Source organism: Pantherophis guttatus, chromosome 3 (genome assembly GCF_059756535.1).
Source record: "Pantherophis guttatus breed Tessera chromosome 3, ASM5975653v1, whole genome shotgun sequence".
Lineage (NCBI taxonomy): Eukaryota > Metazoa > Chordata > Lepidosauria > Squamata > Colubridae > Pantherophis > Pantherophis guttatus.
This window is the reverse complement of record NC_142065.1, coordinates 590,457-605,560: the sequence shown is the minus strand read 5'-3', so window position 1 is coordinate 605,560 and position 15,104 is coordinate 590,457. Positions and strand designations below refer to the sequence as shown.

The 15,104-nt window shown below is 56.1% G+C and overlaps 1 protein-coding gene across 5 annotated transcripts; it reads right to left on the bottom strand.

Annotated features, from left to right (window-relative positions):
* Positions 1 to 393: 393 nt before the first annotated feature.
* PLTP (phospholipid transfer protein) lies at positions 394 to 10,747 on the bottom strand. 5 transcript variants are annotated; one of them, XM_087888904.1, is made up of 16 exons: positions 10,355 to 10,747; positions 8,110 to 8,230; positions 7,744 to 7,843; positions 6,354 to 6,482; positions 5,440 to 5,595; positions 5,114 to 5,177; positions 4,561 to 4,624; positions 4,354 to 4,445; positions 2,920 to 3,096; positions 2,717 to 2,776; positions 1,632 to 1,796; positions 1,365 to 1,432; positions 1,212 to 1,254; positions 982 to 1,045; positions 726 to 802; positions 394 to 635 (listed from the first exon to the last, which is right to left on the bottom strand). In XM_087888904.1, exons 2-16 carry the CDS (start codon positions 8,216 to 8,218, stop codon positions 528 to 530), a joined length of 1,476 nt encoding a protein of 491 aa, XP_087745030.1. In that variant the 5' UTR covers positions 8,219 to 8,230; positions 10,355 to 10,747; the 3' UTR covers positions 394 to 527. The 5 variants fall into 5 exon arrangements, with proteins under 5 accessions (XP_087745030.1, XP_087745029.1, XP_034280062.2 ...); XM_087888903.1 differs by lacking the exon at positions 10,355 to 10,747 and adding an exon at positions 9,580 to 10,057; XM_034424171.3 differs by lacking the exon at positions 10,355 to 10,747 and adding an exon at positions 9,875 to 10,046.
* Positions 10,748 to 15,104: the final 4,357 nt, after the last annotated feature.

Genomic DNA, 15,104 nt, shown 5'->3' with positions numbered 1-15,104 from the left:
CACGGCTCATAAGCCCAGAAAGTTTCAAGGCTTTTTTGCTTCAAATCCAGAGGTGGTGCAGGTGTTTCACTGAGTCTCTTCCCCAGCCTGGATGGACCACCAAGACTTTGGCTCCATCTGCATTTTCGGGACAGGAGGGTGTGGTCTACAGTGGGACAGATGTGGGGGTGCTCCCCTTTGCTGGGGAGGGGGCAGCTTAGAGCCCTGGGGGGAGGGCATTGGCCCAGAACTGTCTCTGGATCCATGTAGCTGCAGACTAAGGTAGGAGGCCCCCGTTCCCATTTCCGGTATGTCCCAGAGTGCGGCTGGCCTGGCCTACCGGGCAGGGCTGTTGTAGGGATTGGAGAAGAGTCCTCCCCACATGCAACCCCTTGCTTAAGACAGGAGGCAGAGTCGGGCAGCATAGCTCTTTATTCAGCTGTCCCAGAGGCTTACAAAGACCCTTGTGTCCGGCAGAGCAGAGGACCCCACCTGACTCAGGCAGGCAGGTAAAGTTGGGGCCAGGTGAGGGACGAGATCCAGGGCTCCTACGCAGCCCTGGAGGCCAGAGAAGGGCCCGGGGTCGCCCGGAGCTTCTCAATGACCTCTCGCAGCCCTTTGGTGAAATGCAGGTCGGCTCCGATGGTGAGGTAGCCCTGGAGAGGCAAGCAGGAGGTTGGCTGGCTGGTGGGGCAGAGCGTCCCAGCTCCATGGGTCCTGGTGGGGAGGGGGGGGATCTTACTTACCAAGTGGCTCCTGACGGCCTCCTTGGTGAAGTCCATGCCTTCAGGGAGGGGGATTCGGACCCCTTTCGTGGTCTTCTCTGCAAGGAAGAGGAAGGGGCTTTGCTGGTCTTGCTCATTGCTGAATCCTCGGTGCGAGTGTTTGCGTCCACACAAGCGTGCCTCACCCCGGCCACCCTTCTGCAGCCCACCCACCCAAAGGGTCCAGCCCCCTGCCCCCACAGAGTTGCCCCACATGCGCCCGCCTCCCCGTGCCTACCGTTGATGAAGGGCATGATGGTCATTTGCAGCAGGGTCTTCAGGGGGGCTTGCAGTGGGAGGAGCTGGAGGGGGGACAGGGGAGAGGCGTTGGGACCAGTCCAGCCTAGCCCCTGTTGCAGGAGAAGGGATGTGGCTGGGCGGGATAGGCACCGGGAGCCCCCCATCAGTCAGGACCCGCTTGGCTCCTGGCTCTGCCCCTCCGTGGCCTGACTTCAAAATTAGACTTACTGCCAAAGATTCAAAGGCTGACTGGTTGGAGTAGATCCGGAACCTGAATGGGGGGGGGAAGAAGGGGGGGTGAGGGGGAGAAGCGCTACCAAATTGGGGCCAGTGGTCATCCTCCCCCCCCCCAACATGCACCCCAGGGACACCCAGCTCTACCTTCGGAGATCCAGCTGCACCCGAAGAGCCTTATGGTGAAGGACCACCTTGGCGCTCAGGCGGGATTCCTGCGTGGGAAGAGTCCACAATGGGGGAGGGCCGGCCGGAGCATGGCTTGCAGACCCCTCCCTCGGCTCTGTCCCCCCCCCACCCATCAGACCTTGTGGATCCCAGAAGGAAGCCCCTTGCTCAACACCAGAAGCAATCAGAAGGATGGAAACCCCTCCCCAGGGCAGGGGGGGGCCCAGGGGGTGGGGGTGGGCTCACCATAGTCAGGCTGGAAAGCAGAATTGGGGGCTGGTTCAGGGGGGCCAAGAAGATGTTGAGCAGGGCCGAGACAGAGACGGATGTGCCGGAGGACCGGATGGTGCAGCGAGGGGCTTCGGTCACCTGCAGCTTCAAGATCAGGGGCGCGTCCACCACATCGGGGTTCTGGGGAGAGGACAGAGGGTCAGCCAAGGGGCAAGCCGGAAGACAAGCGGACCCTGCTGGAGAAGAAGTCTTGCTAAAAGGGAACCAGAAACTGCCTTGTGGCTCTTGGAGAGCTTATTTCAGCTCGCTCGTAATAAGGAATTGAAAATAAAACTTCTGGTTTTGATTCCCACACTGGAAGAAGGCAGGTCGCCACATTTGGGGGGGGGCAAAGGGGAGGGTTGCAGAAGAACCGTAAAGGGGAAGCGGATGAAGATAAATTGGGGTTGTTAAAATGCAAAACTGACAAGATTTAGCACAGAAATCTGGAGAAAATGACAGTCAAAATGCAGAGAAGAGCAACAAAGATGATGAGGGGACTGGAGGCTAAAACATACGATGAACCATTGCAGGAACTGGGCCTGGCTAGTCCAGTGAAGAGAAGGACCAGGGGAGACAGGAGAGCAGCCTTCCAGTATTGGAGGGGCTGCCACAGAGAGGAGGAGGGGGGTTGAGCTGTTTTCCAAAGCACCCGAAGGCCAGAGAAGGAACAATGGATGAAAACTGAACAAGGAGAGATTCAACCTGAAAATAAGGAGGAATTTTCTGACAGTGAGAACCATCAACCAGTGGAAGAGAAGTTGCCTTTGGAAGTTGTGGGAGCTTCATCCCTGGAGGCTCTGAAGAGACTGGACTGCTATCAGTCAGAAATGGTGTAGGGTCCCCTGCTTGGGTGGGGGGTTGGACTAGATGACCTCCAAATTTGTTAATCTTTTAATTATTATGGACTGTTGCATAGTCAGCCAGATATTATACCGGTAATTCTGAAATTTATTTGCCACCCATCTAGTTTCAAAGTGAGATTATTCCTACATGGATAATGAGGTCCTTCCTGTAAATTTCCCTTCCAAGTTCACCCCCTCCCTCCCTCCCTCCCTTACCAACAGCATGATGCTTCCGAAGAAAGAGGCTCTCAGCAAAACTTGCAAATCCTTTGGCACCTGCAACAAGGGATGGGGGGGGGGCGTGAGGGGCAGGCGATGGGCAAGGCAGCAGCTTTCACCCCGCTCCTTACCCCCTCCCTGCCAGCCCTCTTCCTCTCGGCCACGGCCCCTCCGAGAGACCCCCACCCAGCCCGGCCTACCTCATCCCCCGCAAATTCCATGTTCAGGACCCCCGCCCGGTAGTAGGAGAAGAGGGCGGAGTCGAAGAAGTATTCAGAGAGCCCCATGTAGACCATCCGCTCCGTCTCCCTCAGGAGGGGCTCCGGGGCCAGGTTGGGCAGGGTCTCGTTCTCGTTTTGCAGAGGGAAGAACATGCCCTGCGAGCAGAAGGCGCCGAGTCACACCGGAAGGAGGGTCCGGGGCAGGCCTTTGGGGCCACGGCCCCCTCCCCTCATTCCCATCTGGGACGCAGCCGGGCCACAAATACCTGCCAGGGGTGGGATCAGGGTGGGTGGGTGGATGTTTGCTGTACAGGTAGTCCTTGACTTACAACTGTTCATTTAGTGACCCTTCAACGTTACAACAGCACTGAGAAAAGGGACTTGTGACACTTCCAACCTCTGCAGCAGCCCCCTGGTCACATGGTCAAAAGCCAAGTGCTTGGCCCCTGGCAGGTCCTTATGCCGGCCAAGGTGTCCTGAGCTCACCTGCTCCCCTTCCTGCAACCTTCAACTCAGTGGGGAAGCCAGGTTCACTTAACAACCGTGTTACTAACTTATCAACTGCCGGGATTCACTTAACAACTCTGGCAAGAAAAGTCATAAAAAGTCACTTAGCAACTTTCTCACCTAGTGATAGAAATTTTGGGGTCGTAAGTGGAGGGCTGCCTGTATTTTCCCACAAAGTTCTATAGGGGGGCTCCATCCTCCAGGTCCCGGTGGCCCCAAAGGTGCTTTTCCCAAAAGGCAACTGGACTTCCTTGTTTGTTTGTTTCTTCTTTGAAAATATTTCCCTTCCCCTCCAAGAAGCTTCTTCGGTTCTCACTAAGTGGCAGCTGAGGAAGCTTCCTGGGTGAGAAGCCAGGCGTTTTCAAAGGGAGGACAAGGGAGTCCGGTTGCCTTTTGGAAAAGCCGTTCTGGGGCTCAGGAGGCTGGGACAGGCCTCCCCCCGCTCTACGTTTCCAGAGTGTTTAGTGTGGCACAACCAATATTTTTATCTTTTTTTTTAAACCCTGGCTTTTGCCAGCTCTAAGGGGAAGGAAGGCAGCCCAGAGTGAGGCAGTGGTTAGTTCCACCGGCCATCAAACGTGGCTGCCCCGTCTTCTCCTTTGGCAGCACTGAGGATGATTTAATCTGCTCATCCCAATTTCTCTTGGATGCCACATCCCATAAAGGCAGGGGGACCAGCAAGGGGGGGAGAGGAAATAGTTTTGTGCAAGTGGCAGATGTGCACACATGGACAGCTCCATTTACACACGCGACGAGCATTCACACGCGCGTGACGGAGCTTCACGCACACACACGAGTGCCCACCAGTCAAAGACCTGGAGCTGCATATGCCCAGTTCTGAAGGTGCCCGGGGGTTGGGGATCCCTGCCATAAGGGAACCCTCTGCACGGGGCACTCAGCGGGTACCTTGAAATCCAGGTCTATGTTCTCCGGGGTGACATGGGGGTCATTGAGTAGGGAGTAGTCGCTGCCCACGTATTCGTCCACTGGATTGCGCACTGCAGAGGAGGAGAAAAGAGTGAGGAAGAATCCCGTTGCACCAGGGTTGCCCCCTGCCCAGAGTTCTCCCTCCGCCTTCTTTGGCAGGAAAAGGGGATGCTGCCCACCACTCACCGGGCACCGTGTCCAGCAGGGAGTTGAGTAGCACCAGCCCAGCGTGGTTGAGCGCAGGGCAGATCTGAAAGGCAGAGAGAAATCGGAGCTGGTGGGAAAAGGGAAGGAACAGCCTCCCTCCTGGAGTGGTGGTGGCTCCATCACTGGAGCTTTTCCAGGAAAGTTTGGGCAGCCGTTTGTCCAGCATGGTATAAGGCCTTGGTAGGGGAGCTGGACTAGAAGACCTCTAAGGTCCCTTCCAACCCTATGCCAGAGTTGGGGCATCCCAGTGGGTTCTTTACCTAGGCTGGCCCCAAAGTCCTTCAGGTGCCCCAATAGTCTACTCCCTAAGGCTACTCCAAGTAGCAACATTCCCTCTGCGGTTGGAAGCCCAGTGGAGCCACTGAGAGAAACCTCAGACAGAGGAATGTAAGGGGGGAAATTGCAGGGGTTCATAGGCAAAAATCAGGGTTTCCCTGCTCTACACTGGACTCGGGAGACTGGCACACCTGCCACCTGTGCGCTGTTCCCTTCGCCTTTGGCCAGCAGGGCTCACCTGGGGCTTGGGGCTCACCTGTTGACTGATTAGGTAGCGCATCCCTGTGGTGAGGAGTATGGCCACGAATTCATAGACCTTTCTGGAGAGAGTCAGAAAAGGCTGGTCAAGGCTAAAGATCCCTCCTTTAGGAGTGTCGCCCCCTCCCCACCTGCTGCTTCTTCAAAGTTTTCTTCCTTGGCAGGAGAAGGCAGCCTGCTCGGCATCCACCTCTTGGCAGCCCCGGGTCCTGGCATGCCACCCCCACCCCAGGGTCCTTCCGGGGGGGGCGGAGATTCCCTTGACAAAATGGGCTCCCCCTCCCTTCCAGGCCCCCAGGAGAGGGAGGGGCTGGGGCCGGTTACCGGAGGGTGCCACTGAATCCCGCGTGCATCCGGGCGATGGAGGCGTTGCAGCTCATGTTGGCGATCTTGAGGCGGCCCCCCTGGTCCCTGGAGAGCCTCAGCAGGGTGTGGATGTTGACCCCTTCGGCCCACGTCTTGATGGAGCCGATGTCATAGCTGGGCAGCAAGCGGTTGGAGAAGTGAGGAGGGAAGGGGCTTCAGATGGCCCCTTGCCACAGGCTTCCCTCTTCATCTCTAAGACCCCCCCTCTCCCTCCTTCCCTGTGCAGACCATACAGAAGGCGCCAGGGGTCCCATCAAGGCCGGAGAGCCCTGGGTTCGAAGCGCAGGACTGCTGGTGGAGTTTGGGAGGGGGGATATATTATAATTAGAAGCCCGTTTTTGTTTTTAATGCAGTTGGTTTTTATTGTTTTAATATGGTCTGTATGTTTTTGTTTTTGTTTTTGTTTTTGATGGGGAATCACCCAGGGATTGTTACAGATATTCCTCCACTTACAACCACAATGGAGTCCAAAATTTATGTTGCAAAGTGAACCATTTGTTAAGTGAATTTTGCCCCATTTTATGACCTTTCTTGCCACAGTTGTTAAGTGAATCACTGCTGTGGTCAAGATAGCAACACGGTCGTTAAGCGAATCTGGCTTCCCCCATTCAATTGACTTGGTTTGTCAGAAGGTCACAAAAGGGGGCCACATGATCCTGGGACACAGCGAGCGTCATAAATACGAGTCTGCTGCCAAGCGTCTGAATTCTGATCACGTGACCAAAATGGGGGATGCTGCAATGGTCGTAAGTGTGAAAAACATCATAAGTCACTTTTTTTTCAGGGACGATATATCTCTGAATGGTCACTAAACGAATTGTTTCAAGTCAAGGACTGCCTGTAGAATAAGAAGGAATGAAGGAGCCACTCACAAGAACCAGTAGAGCAGCTGCCGCCGGAATCGCACCCCGATGGAGCCGTTGTTGATCCGGAAGGCCAGGTCCTGCTCCGGTTGGAAGTGGAGCTCAGAGAAGTTCAGCTGCAGGTGAGTCACCTTCACGCTGCAGGGAGAGACGCTCAGGTGGGGATGGGGGTCCTCTGCCCCCTACCCCATCTCCCCACCTCTTCCCCTGCCATCGCCCCCCTTGGTGCCAGCCCAGGGGTGAAATCCAGCAGGTTCTGACGGGTTCTGGAGAACCGGCAGCGGAAATTTTGAGTAGTTCGGAGAACCGGCAAATGCCACCTCTGGCTGGCCCCAGAGTGGGGAGGGAATGGGGATTTTGCAGTATCCTTCCCCTGCCACGCCCCCCAAGCCATGCCCACAGAACCGGTAGTAAAAAAAATAGCATTTCACCACTGTGCCAGCCCCTGCCCCGCCTCAGCCTGTGTGGGTCAGGGTGTTGCACAAACTGTGCACCGAGTTAGGGGCCTTGTGCCCCCTGCAAAGAGGGAGGAGCAAAACAGGAAGGAGATGAAGGTGGGGAGTCTGGGTGGGTGGGGGGTTGAAATCAAAGGGTTTGGAGACCCTGGGAGGCTTTCCCGATTGGCCGCTTCCACAGACACCAACGGTTGTTGTGGTAACCCTGGTTCCAGCCCTGCCCAGCCCCCAGCAGAGACAGGCTGCTCTCTTCACTCCTGCAACAGAATCCGTGTGTTTTTTCTTGCATCAGCTGTCACAGAGCCAGGAGGGTAAACTCTATTGCGCTTCTCTGCCTCACTTGAAGAGCTCCTGCCATCCATCCAGTTTGGATCAGTCCCTGCCAGATTCCTGGGGGAAGTCTCCTTATTTTAGGATGGAGGATAGACAATTCCATAGGCACACACACACACACACACACACACTCCTACGACAGCAGTGCCCTTTGCCTGCATTAGTGCCTTACGCCAAGAGTTGGAAGGGACCTTGGAGGTCATCTAGTCCAGCCCCCCACCCAAGCAGGAGACCCCACACCATTTCTGACAGAGGGAAGTCCAGTCTCCCCTTGAAAGCCTCCAGGGATGAAGCTCCCACAACTTCTGAAGGCAACTTCTGTTCCATTGACTGATGGTTCTCACTGTCAGGAAATTCCTCCTCATTTCCAGGCTGAATCTCTCCTCGATGAGGCCCCCATTCCTCCTGCAGGCTCATCTGCCTCTTCCCCCCCCCTGGCTGCAGCTCTTTCCTCCGCCTCCCACAGACCATCACACCTGCCGCATTGGTTGGCTGGGTGAACTCAGCTGCCTCCTCAGGCTCAGGGATCAAGCAGGCCAGGCGGGCCGAGGGGGCTTGAGGGGCTCTTGGGAGGAGCCGGGGCCTGTAAGCAGCCAGCCCAGCCAACTCACCTGCTGATGTTGTAGTGGAACTTGCCCTGCTTGCCATGCAGATCAGGGATAGAGATGCTCTCCAGCTCCTGCTCCACGAAGCGCAGACCCTCCTGCTTCACTGCAAGAGACCCCCAAAGGCATCACCCCCAGTCTGGCCACTGCTGGCCAGTAGCCCAGAGCCCAAACTATCAGCCTGCCTGTGCGGAAGTGAAGTCAGGCCGCCACTCTTACCTGTGTGGGCAATGGGCAGTGCCAACCAAACCAGCAGGGGGAAAATGGGGGTCCCCCTGCTGGAGCCAGTGGGAATGCATCCCCAAGCCTGGACCCCCCCTGCCCAGCTCTTCGTGCTCTCGCGCCCCCCCCCCCGCCCCATCCGCTACTTACCCAGCGCCAGGCCCTTGTCTGTGATTCTCATCTTGCAGGCAGGAGTGTGGGCAGCCACAGAGGCTGTGCCCAGCCAGGTCAGCAAGAACAGTAGGCAGTGCAGAGGCATGGCAGCTCTTTCCTGCAAGGGGCAAGAGGTCAGTTTCCAGAGGGAAGTGTGCGCAGGGGGCTCCCCTTAGAATGACCCAGTCCTGAGAACATCTGCACCCCTTGGGCATCTTTCTTAGGCTCACAAGGGAAGCCCCCCTCCAGGTGAGGTGGACAGCATAATAAGCTGGGAGAGAGAGGGGGGGTAGGTAGATGAGGCAGGCAGGCAGAGACAAATGGCAGCACCACCGATCTTCAAAGGGAGCCAGTCCTCTGGGCAGGTGAGGCCACAGGTGGGCGTCTCTCTGCTGGGGCTCTGGGGAGACCCGGCCCTTCGCCACTATTTTCTTTCCACCGCCTTAAGGGCATCGGTGGCCAGAGATCAAGCGGGGGCAACCAAAGTATCCCAGATTGGCGCGGAGAGAGGGCCCAGAGACCAGGGGTTTCTCCCAAAAACCTCGCAGCCCGCGTCTTTCGGCCGCTTCATCCGCTCTGGTCCCCGAAGAAAGCAGCGATGCCGGGGGGGGGGGCGCCCTCCGGCCAGCAAGCCCCCAGCCCGACTCTCCTCCCCGAAACGCCCATCCAGGTGCTGCCCGGTCCGAAGGAGCGCAGCAGCGCGCAGCCCGGGCGCGGGTCCCGTCTGGCGGGGAAGGAGAAGGGCGGAACTCGGCCGTCCATGTGGGGCCGGGAGGTCCCAGGCAGCCGCTTCTCCGAGTTCGGAGCCCGCCCGCCTAAGCGTCCCTGCCGGCAGCCGCGGTTTCGCGCCCGCTCGCCCGGAGAACAGCCGAGAGGCAGCCCGCGGCAGAGGCAGCGCGCCGGGCGCAGTTGCTCCTGCTGGGTCCCCCGTCTGGAAGGCGAGAAACTGCGCTTGGAGGGGGCCGGGCCGGTCTCGGGAGTTGGGGGAATTGGGGCGGGGGTTGCGAGGAAAAGGGGATCCCGCCCGCCTCCCCCCTTCGCCTCCTGCCCGCCCATCCGCCCCACTTGCCGGCCTTCCCGCTTTCGCTTGTCCGGCCACTCGCGCTCGGCCAGCCGCCTTTATACGCCCTCGCGGCGGCTTTCCGGAGCCCGCCCCAGCCGGAGGGAGGGGAGGCGAGGGAGAGTCCCGCCGCTGGCCGGGATGCCGGGCTCGGCCGCTTCGGCAAGGACGGGCAGCCGCGGGTCTCTCCGCAACGGGGGCGAACTTGGCCCGAGGAGAGCGCGGGGGGGGGCGTGTCGGGCAGGGAGGGGAGAAGCCGCCACACCGGCGGCAGAGGGGAGCGCCCGGCGCCCAAGGCAGCCCTGGCCTCTCCCAGCCCCAAAGAGCGTCCCGGCCTCTGCCCCGGCGAGGGGGCTGCGCTCCTGCTGTGGCTGGGAAGGGAGGGAGGGAGGGGCAGAGATCCCCACCTGGACGGCCAAGCGGGCTGCCTCCTGCGCTCTGCGGGCTGAGACGGGGCTACCTGGCAGGATTGCTCTGCCCTTCCCGGCGGCCCTCCGGAGAAGGGAGCTGCAGGCCTTTGCGGGGGGGGGGCGCCACCTTGGGCTGAGGTCCAGACTCCCTGCAGAAGGCCTGTTCCCCAACAAGGAGGAGAGGAGCTGCAGCCCTCCGGGGTCAGGGGAGCCCGGCTAGGGGCCCAGAAGAGCCCGGCTGTCCATGGGGGGCTTCCACCCCCTTCAACCGGCCCTGCACCCCCTTGCTTACAGGCTTGGAAGGAGCTTCCTCGAACTTCCTTGATCTCCCCAGGAAATGGGCTCCATATCCTGTCTCCAGAGAGCCGCTTTCCTGCGGGGGGGGGGGGGGGCGCTTCTGTGCTAGAAAACAAGGATGGTGCCCCACCCTCCCCACCTGCTAGGAGCCCATTGCTAGAAATCTCTGCGGGGGGGGCACTGTAGCCCGAGCCAAGAACTCCGTGTGATGAGGGGTGGATGAAAGCATAATCAAAGCTCCCCTCCGTCCCCCTCCCGGACTCTCCCATCTGAGTCCTTTGAAAGACACAACATGGGGGGGGGGGCTGGAGCCCTGCCAGAGGTCCTCCCACCCCTTCATCTCTACCTTTTTCTAGGCCCAAAGCATGGGCAGCCCTCCCCCCATTTTATCCTCTGCAACTCTAGCAGGGAGGGCAGTCAGGAGGAGGGTGGGCTTCATGGCTGAAGGGGGATCTCCATCTGCTTTCTCACTCACCAACTTCCTCCTTCCAAATTCTGCCACTCAGCAGTTCTGAGCCGGGTGGTTTCCTCTTCGTCCCAAGGACACTCAGCAGCCACAGGATACGGCCGACCCAGAGTTTCTCCTGCCCCCCCCAGCACTAAATCACAAAATCTCCAGAGATACAGGTGGGGGGGGGATGTGGCTCTGCTTGCTTCCATCCCCTGCAAGGGAATTGAAATCCTGCATCTGGGGGTGGGGGGCGGGCTAGCTGATTTTCAGAGAGGAGGAGGAAACCGTTTGCTGACACCCGCCAAGCTGGGTCTTTGGAACCTCCAAAATTCAGGGGGGTCAGTTGACCTTCGGGTGAGCAGTTGCTGGGGAGGAAGAGCAGGAAGGAGGATTCCCTTCACCCTCAGGCTCAGCAACTCTTCAGCCACCTACAGTGGGAGCTACAGATAGTTCTCGACTTACGGCCACAATTGAGCCCAAAATTTATGCCAAACTTGTTAGGTTTATACCCAAAATTGTTAGGTTTTGCCCCTTGTGCCCCCTTTCTCACCACCGTTGCTAAGTGAATCGTTGCAGTTATTCAGTTGCTAACATGGCTGCTAAGTGAACCTGGCTTGTTCAGACTTTGCTTGTCAGAAGGCCGTGAAGGGGGATCACATGACCCCAGGACACTGCGACCGTCATAAATATGAGTCAGTTGCCAAGTGCCTGAAATATTACCCTTTGACCATGGGAATGCTCCAACGGTCATTAAGTGTGAAAAATGGTAATAAGTCACTTTTTTCAGTGTCGTCGTAGCTTTTTATTATTATTATTATTTCTTTATACATTTTCTCTTTACATACATAAGTCTTTGTGAACAGCGTGTTGTCTGGGTTAATTTGCTTACATAATACTATTTTTCCAGTTCCTAGTTTCTACCTCTGTTGTCGAACCATTTGTAAAACAAGTTCCATGTCCGAAAATAGTCTGTGTCTTCTTTTTCTCTTATCTTCAATGTCAGTCTGTCCATTTCTGCACACTCTAATATTTTTTTGATTATTGCTTCTTCTGTAGATGTTTCCTCATTTTTCCGGTGCTGTGCAAATACAATTCTTGCTGCTGTCAAGACATATAATATTAAATATAAATTCCTTTTCTCATATTTTTCTGGCATTATGTCTAACAAAAATAATTCTGATTTATAATCTATATGCTGTTTTAACATATAGGACCAGGGACATATTACCACATGTGGTGGACATGTTCAAAAGCAGAAAAAATTTGGACGAAAATGCACACATGGTTAGTGCCATTGTAACTTTGAATGGTCACTAAAGGAACTGTTGTAAGTCGAGGACTATGTCTCTGGACCAGCCTCGCTTTCCAACATTTTCCCTGCAGGTCCCTGGCTTGCCCCTCCCAGGATGCCAGGCCTGGATGGCTGGGTCTTGCCGGAGTCCTGGGTCACAGCCACCCTCCGTCGTGCTGGTCTTCCTCAGGGACCCTTCGCGGCTGATCTCTCTGCCCAGGGAGCCACTTCTGCCACTTCGTGAGTTCAGAAGCTGCAGCTGCTCCCCAGAGCATTTATTTTCAGGAAGCTTCCCTGTAATCTGTTGCCATCCCAGCATAACCACCCTGGGCTGCACAGATGTTATTATGACACACCTATCCTGCCTTTTAGTTAAAATAGTTTCCCTGTGAATATTCAACCCCTCTGGGAAACGACACCGCAGGGCTGTGGGCAGAAGGGAGGCCTGGCTTTTTTGTGGCTGAAGGCTACTCGGGGTTGAGTGGGCCCCAAGTACTACTACTACTACTACTTGGGCCGGCCGGCTGGCTCCGAGAAGGAAGCAGCAGGACCTTCTGCAGAGCCTGAGCAGCAAAGCTGATCTCAGCAGGTTCAGAGCAAGCAGGGCCGGCCACGCCAAGACTGTCCCCACAGACACACGAGGGGGACACAGACCCACCCTGGGCCTTGCCTGCACATGTCCCGCCTGAGGGAACTGGCTGTGCCAATGGCAGGCAGAGCCAAATGCAGGGTGGCTTGGGGGGGGGGATTGCAGCACTGCTCGGATTTCAGATTCCTGTGGGTGGCAGCACACACCACGCGCTGCTGGACCCCAAAACAGCTGCCCGATGGTGGGGAGCCCCTCAGAGCATGCCAAACGAGGCCAACAAACCTCATGCATGCCCTGGGAATCCTCCAGGGGGGTTCCTCAATTTTTTGCAGCTGTGAGTTTGCTTCTCAGGAGGAGGAGGAGGAGGAGGAATCAGCTTCACCAATGTACCCAGACATCTAGAGGGACAAACCATCCCCTCGGCTGGCCTTCCTTCACCCACTGCCACACCCCTGGGCCCTTCCTGTTGGCATGCTGGGTTCTGCTGGAGGAAACAGCTGCAGGTCTCTTGCAGCAAGGCCTGTGAGGCTCCGGCCTTTGAGGAAGGCCAGCAGGGTGCTTACGGAGCCGGTCGCTGGCGTCTCCTCAGGATGCAGCCCTACCGGAACCATTGGCTGACCCATGGCCCTTCCCAAGCAGAAGGAACAGACTAATGGAGTTGGAAGGGACCTTGGAGGTCTTCTAGTCCAACCCCTGTTCAAGCAGGAAGCCTCTGGTTCCCTACAAGCTGTGGCCTCCCTCTGCAGACCCGCTCAACCCCTGCCCGGTCCTTGGCTTGCAAGTCGCTCCTCACCCCAAAGGACGTTTCTTTCAGGGTGCTGCCCGAGCACTCAGAGCTTTGATGAATTCCTTCTGGGAAAGAAGAAGCCAGGTGCCCCCGTCAGGCCCTCAGACTCATTCTAAGAACTCTGCTCTGGGCTCCGGGTTGCAAGCCGTCTGGGAAATCCCAGCCCTGGCACAAGAGAGAGCGCCCCACCCACAAGGGGTCTCCTGATCCCTGGCACCATCACCTCAGCCTCCCTGGACTTGAAGCAAGAGGAAGAATCCCAGACGGAGAGGCACCAGGGCAAGCAAGAACCTCTCTTGCCTGCACAAGTTGGGCTCTGCCTCAGGAAGTCTCCAAAAGGCTTTGCATCTTGCTTACCCTCCAACCACAGGGCAGCCCCTCAAATACAGAAGGGTTCCTGCTGGAGCAGGACTCTCTTAAGGGGAGGAGTGGCATTGGACAAGTTCCTGACACACACACACACACACAGGCAAAGCCATAGGCACAACCACCAGCCTGTGGGTGCTTTTCCCAGCTACTCACCCACAGAGGAATCTCCTTGTGCGGCTGTTACATCACGCCAGCAATATCCAAATGGGAATGGGTTTGCCCAAGGCGCCTGCAACACACACAGGTTGTCCCTGGAGCTACTCAGGGACTGGAGCATCAGGGGGACAGAATCCCGCCTTGCTGCATTCTGGAGGGAAGAGCGGCAATTTTACCTCTTGCCCTCCCAGTCTCCTCCTGAAAAGAACAGCCAGCCTGCCTCTGGACACCAGCCCCACACTGGGACACTGGACAGATGTTTTCCCACGAGGAGAGTTTGGTTCCCTGCACAGGACACAGAGCAACAATATGTGCACCAGGAAATGTTCTAGCGTCATGTGAGAAGGGACCCTTGAGGTCATCCAGGACAACCCCCCCACCTGGAGGATTCCATCTTAAATTAACAGATTAGCAGAGTTGGAAGGGACCTTGGAGGTCATCTAGTCCAACCCCCCACCCAAGCAGGAGACCCTACACCATTTTTGACAGATGGCAGCCCAGTCTCTTCTTGAAAGCCTCCAGTGATGAAGCTCCCACAACTTCTGTTCCATTGGTTGTTCTCTCTCAGAAAAATTATCCTTATTTCCAGGTTGAATCTCTCCTTGGTCTGTTTCCATCCATTATTCCTTGTCTGGCCTTCGGGTGCTTTGGAAAACAGCTTGACCCCCTTCCTCCTCTCAGTAGCTGCCGCTCAAACATTGGAAGATGCTCTCCTGTCTCCCCTGGTCCTTCTCTTCACTAGACCAGCCACGCCCAGTTCCTGCCACTGTTCATGTTTTATCTTCTGTTCGTGTTTTAACCTTTCATCCTGATTGCTCTTCTCTGCACTTTCCAGTCTCAACATCTTTTTTATAGTGCGTTGACCAAAACTGGATGCAGGATTCTAGGTGTGGCCTTACAAAGGCTTTATAGAGTGGCCTTAGTACTTGATATTCATTGTATCCGTCCGTTAATGCAATTTAGGATTGTGTTGTCTTTTTTGGCTGCCGCCACACACTATTCACTATTTAATTGGATGTCCACTAAGGCTCCAAGATCCCTCTCAGTTATTGCTGTTAAGCCTGTTTTCCCCCAGTCTATATGTGTGCTTTTGGTTTTTCTTACCCAAGTGTAGGACTTTACTTTTCTCTACATTGAATTTCATTTTGTGAGATAGGGCCCAGTGTTCAAGTCTGTCAAGATCCATCTGGACCTTGAGCCTATCTTCTAGGGTGTTAGCTATTCCTGCCAGTTTAGCATCATCTGCAAAGGTTCTCTTCTATGTCATTGCAAATTAAACCATTCCCGATAGATTCCTTAAATCTACTGGATTAAGTGTTACCTGCATGAAGTCTTTTTTTTGAATGTCCCAAAGCAATAAAAATACCAGATACGAGTTTTTTGCATCAACAAGTTTTATTGTAATATTTACTCAGGACTTTGGAATTTATCGGCTGGAACAGCTGTGGGGACTTTCTTTGTTCCTGGGACATTGTTTCATGTGGGTCTGTTTTGATTTGTCTCACCCCAAGATCCACAAAACAAGCACAGACAAGAAAGAAACGAAGGTTCCTGTAACAAACAAACCACCTTTTCCTGCTTT

Bases quoted from the DNA above. Each gene is read 5' to 3' on its own strand.
- PLTP (XM_034424169.3), bottom strand. From the start codon at position 8,683: ATGAAGCGGCCGAAAGACGCGGGCTGCGAG. The intron at 5,178-5,439 runs GTAACCGGCCCC...GACTCTCTCCAG, and splicing joins GGATTCAGTGGCACCCTCCG to AAAGGTCTATGAATTCGTGG. The intron at 2,777-2,919 runs GTAGGCCGGGCT...CCCTTGTTGCAG, and splicing joins TGGAATTTGCGGGGGATGAG to GTGCCAAAGGATTTGCAAGT.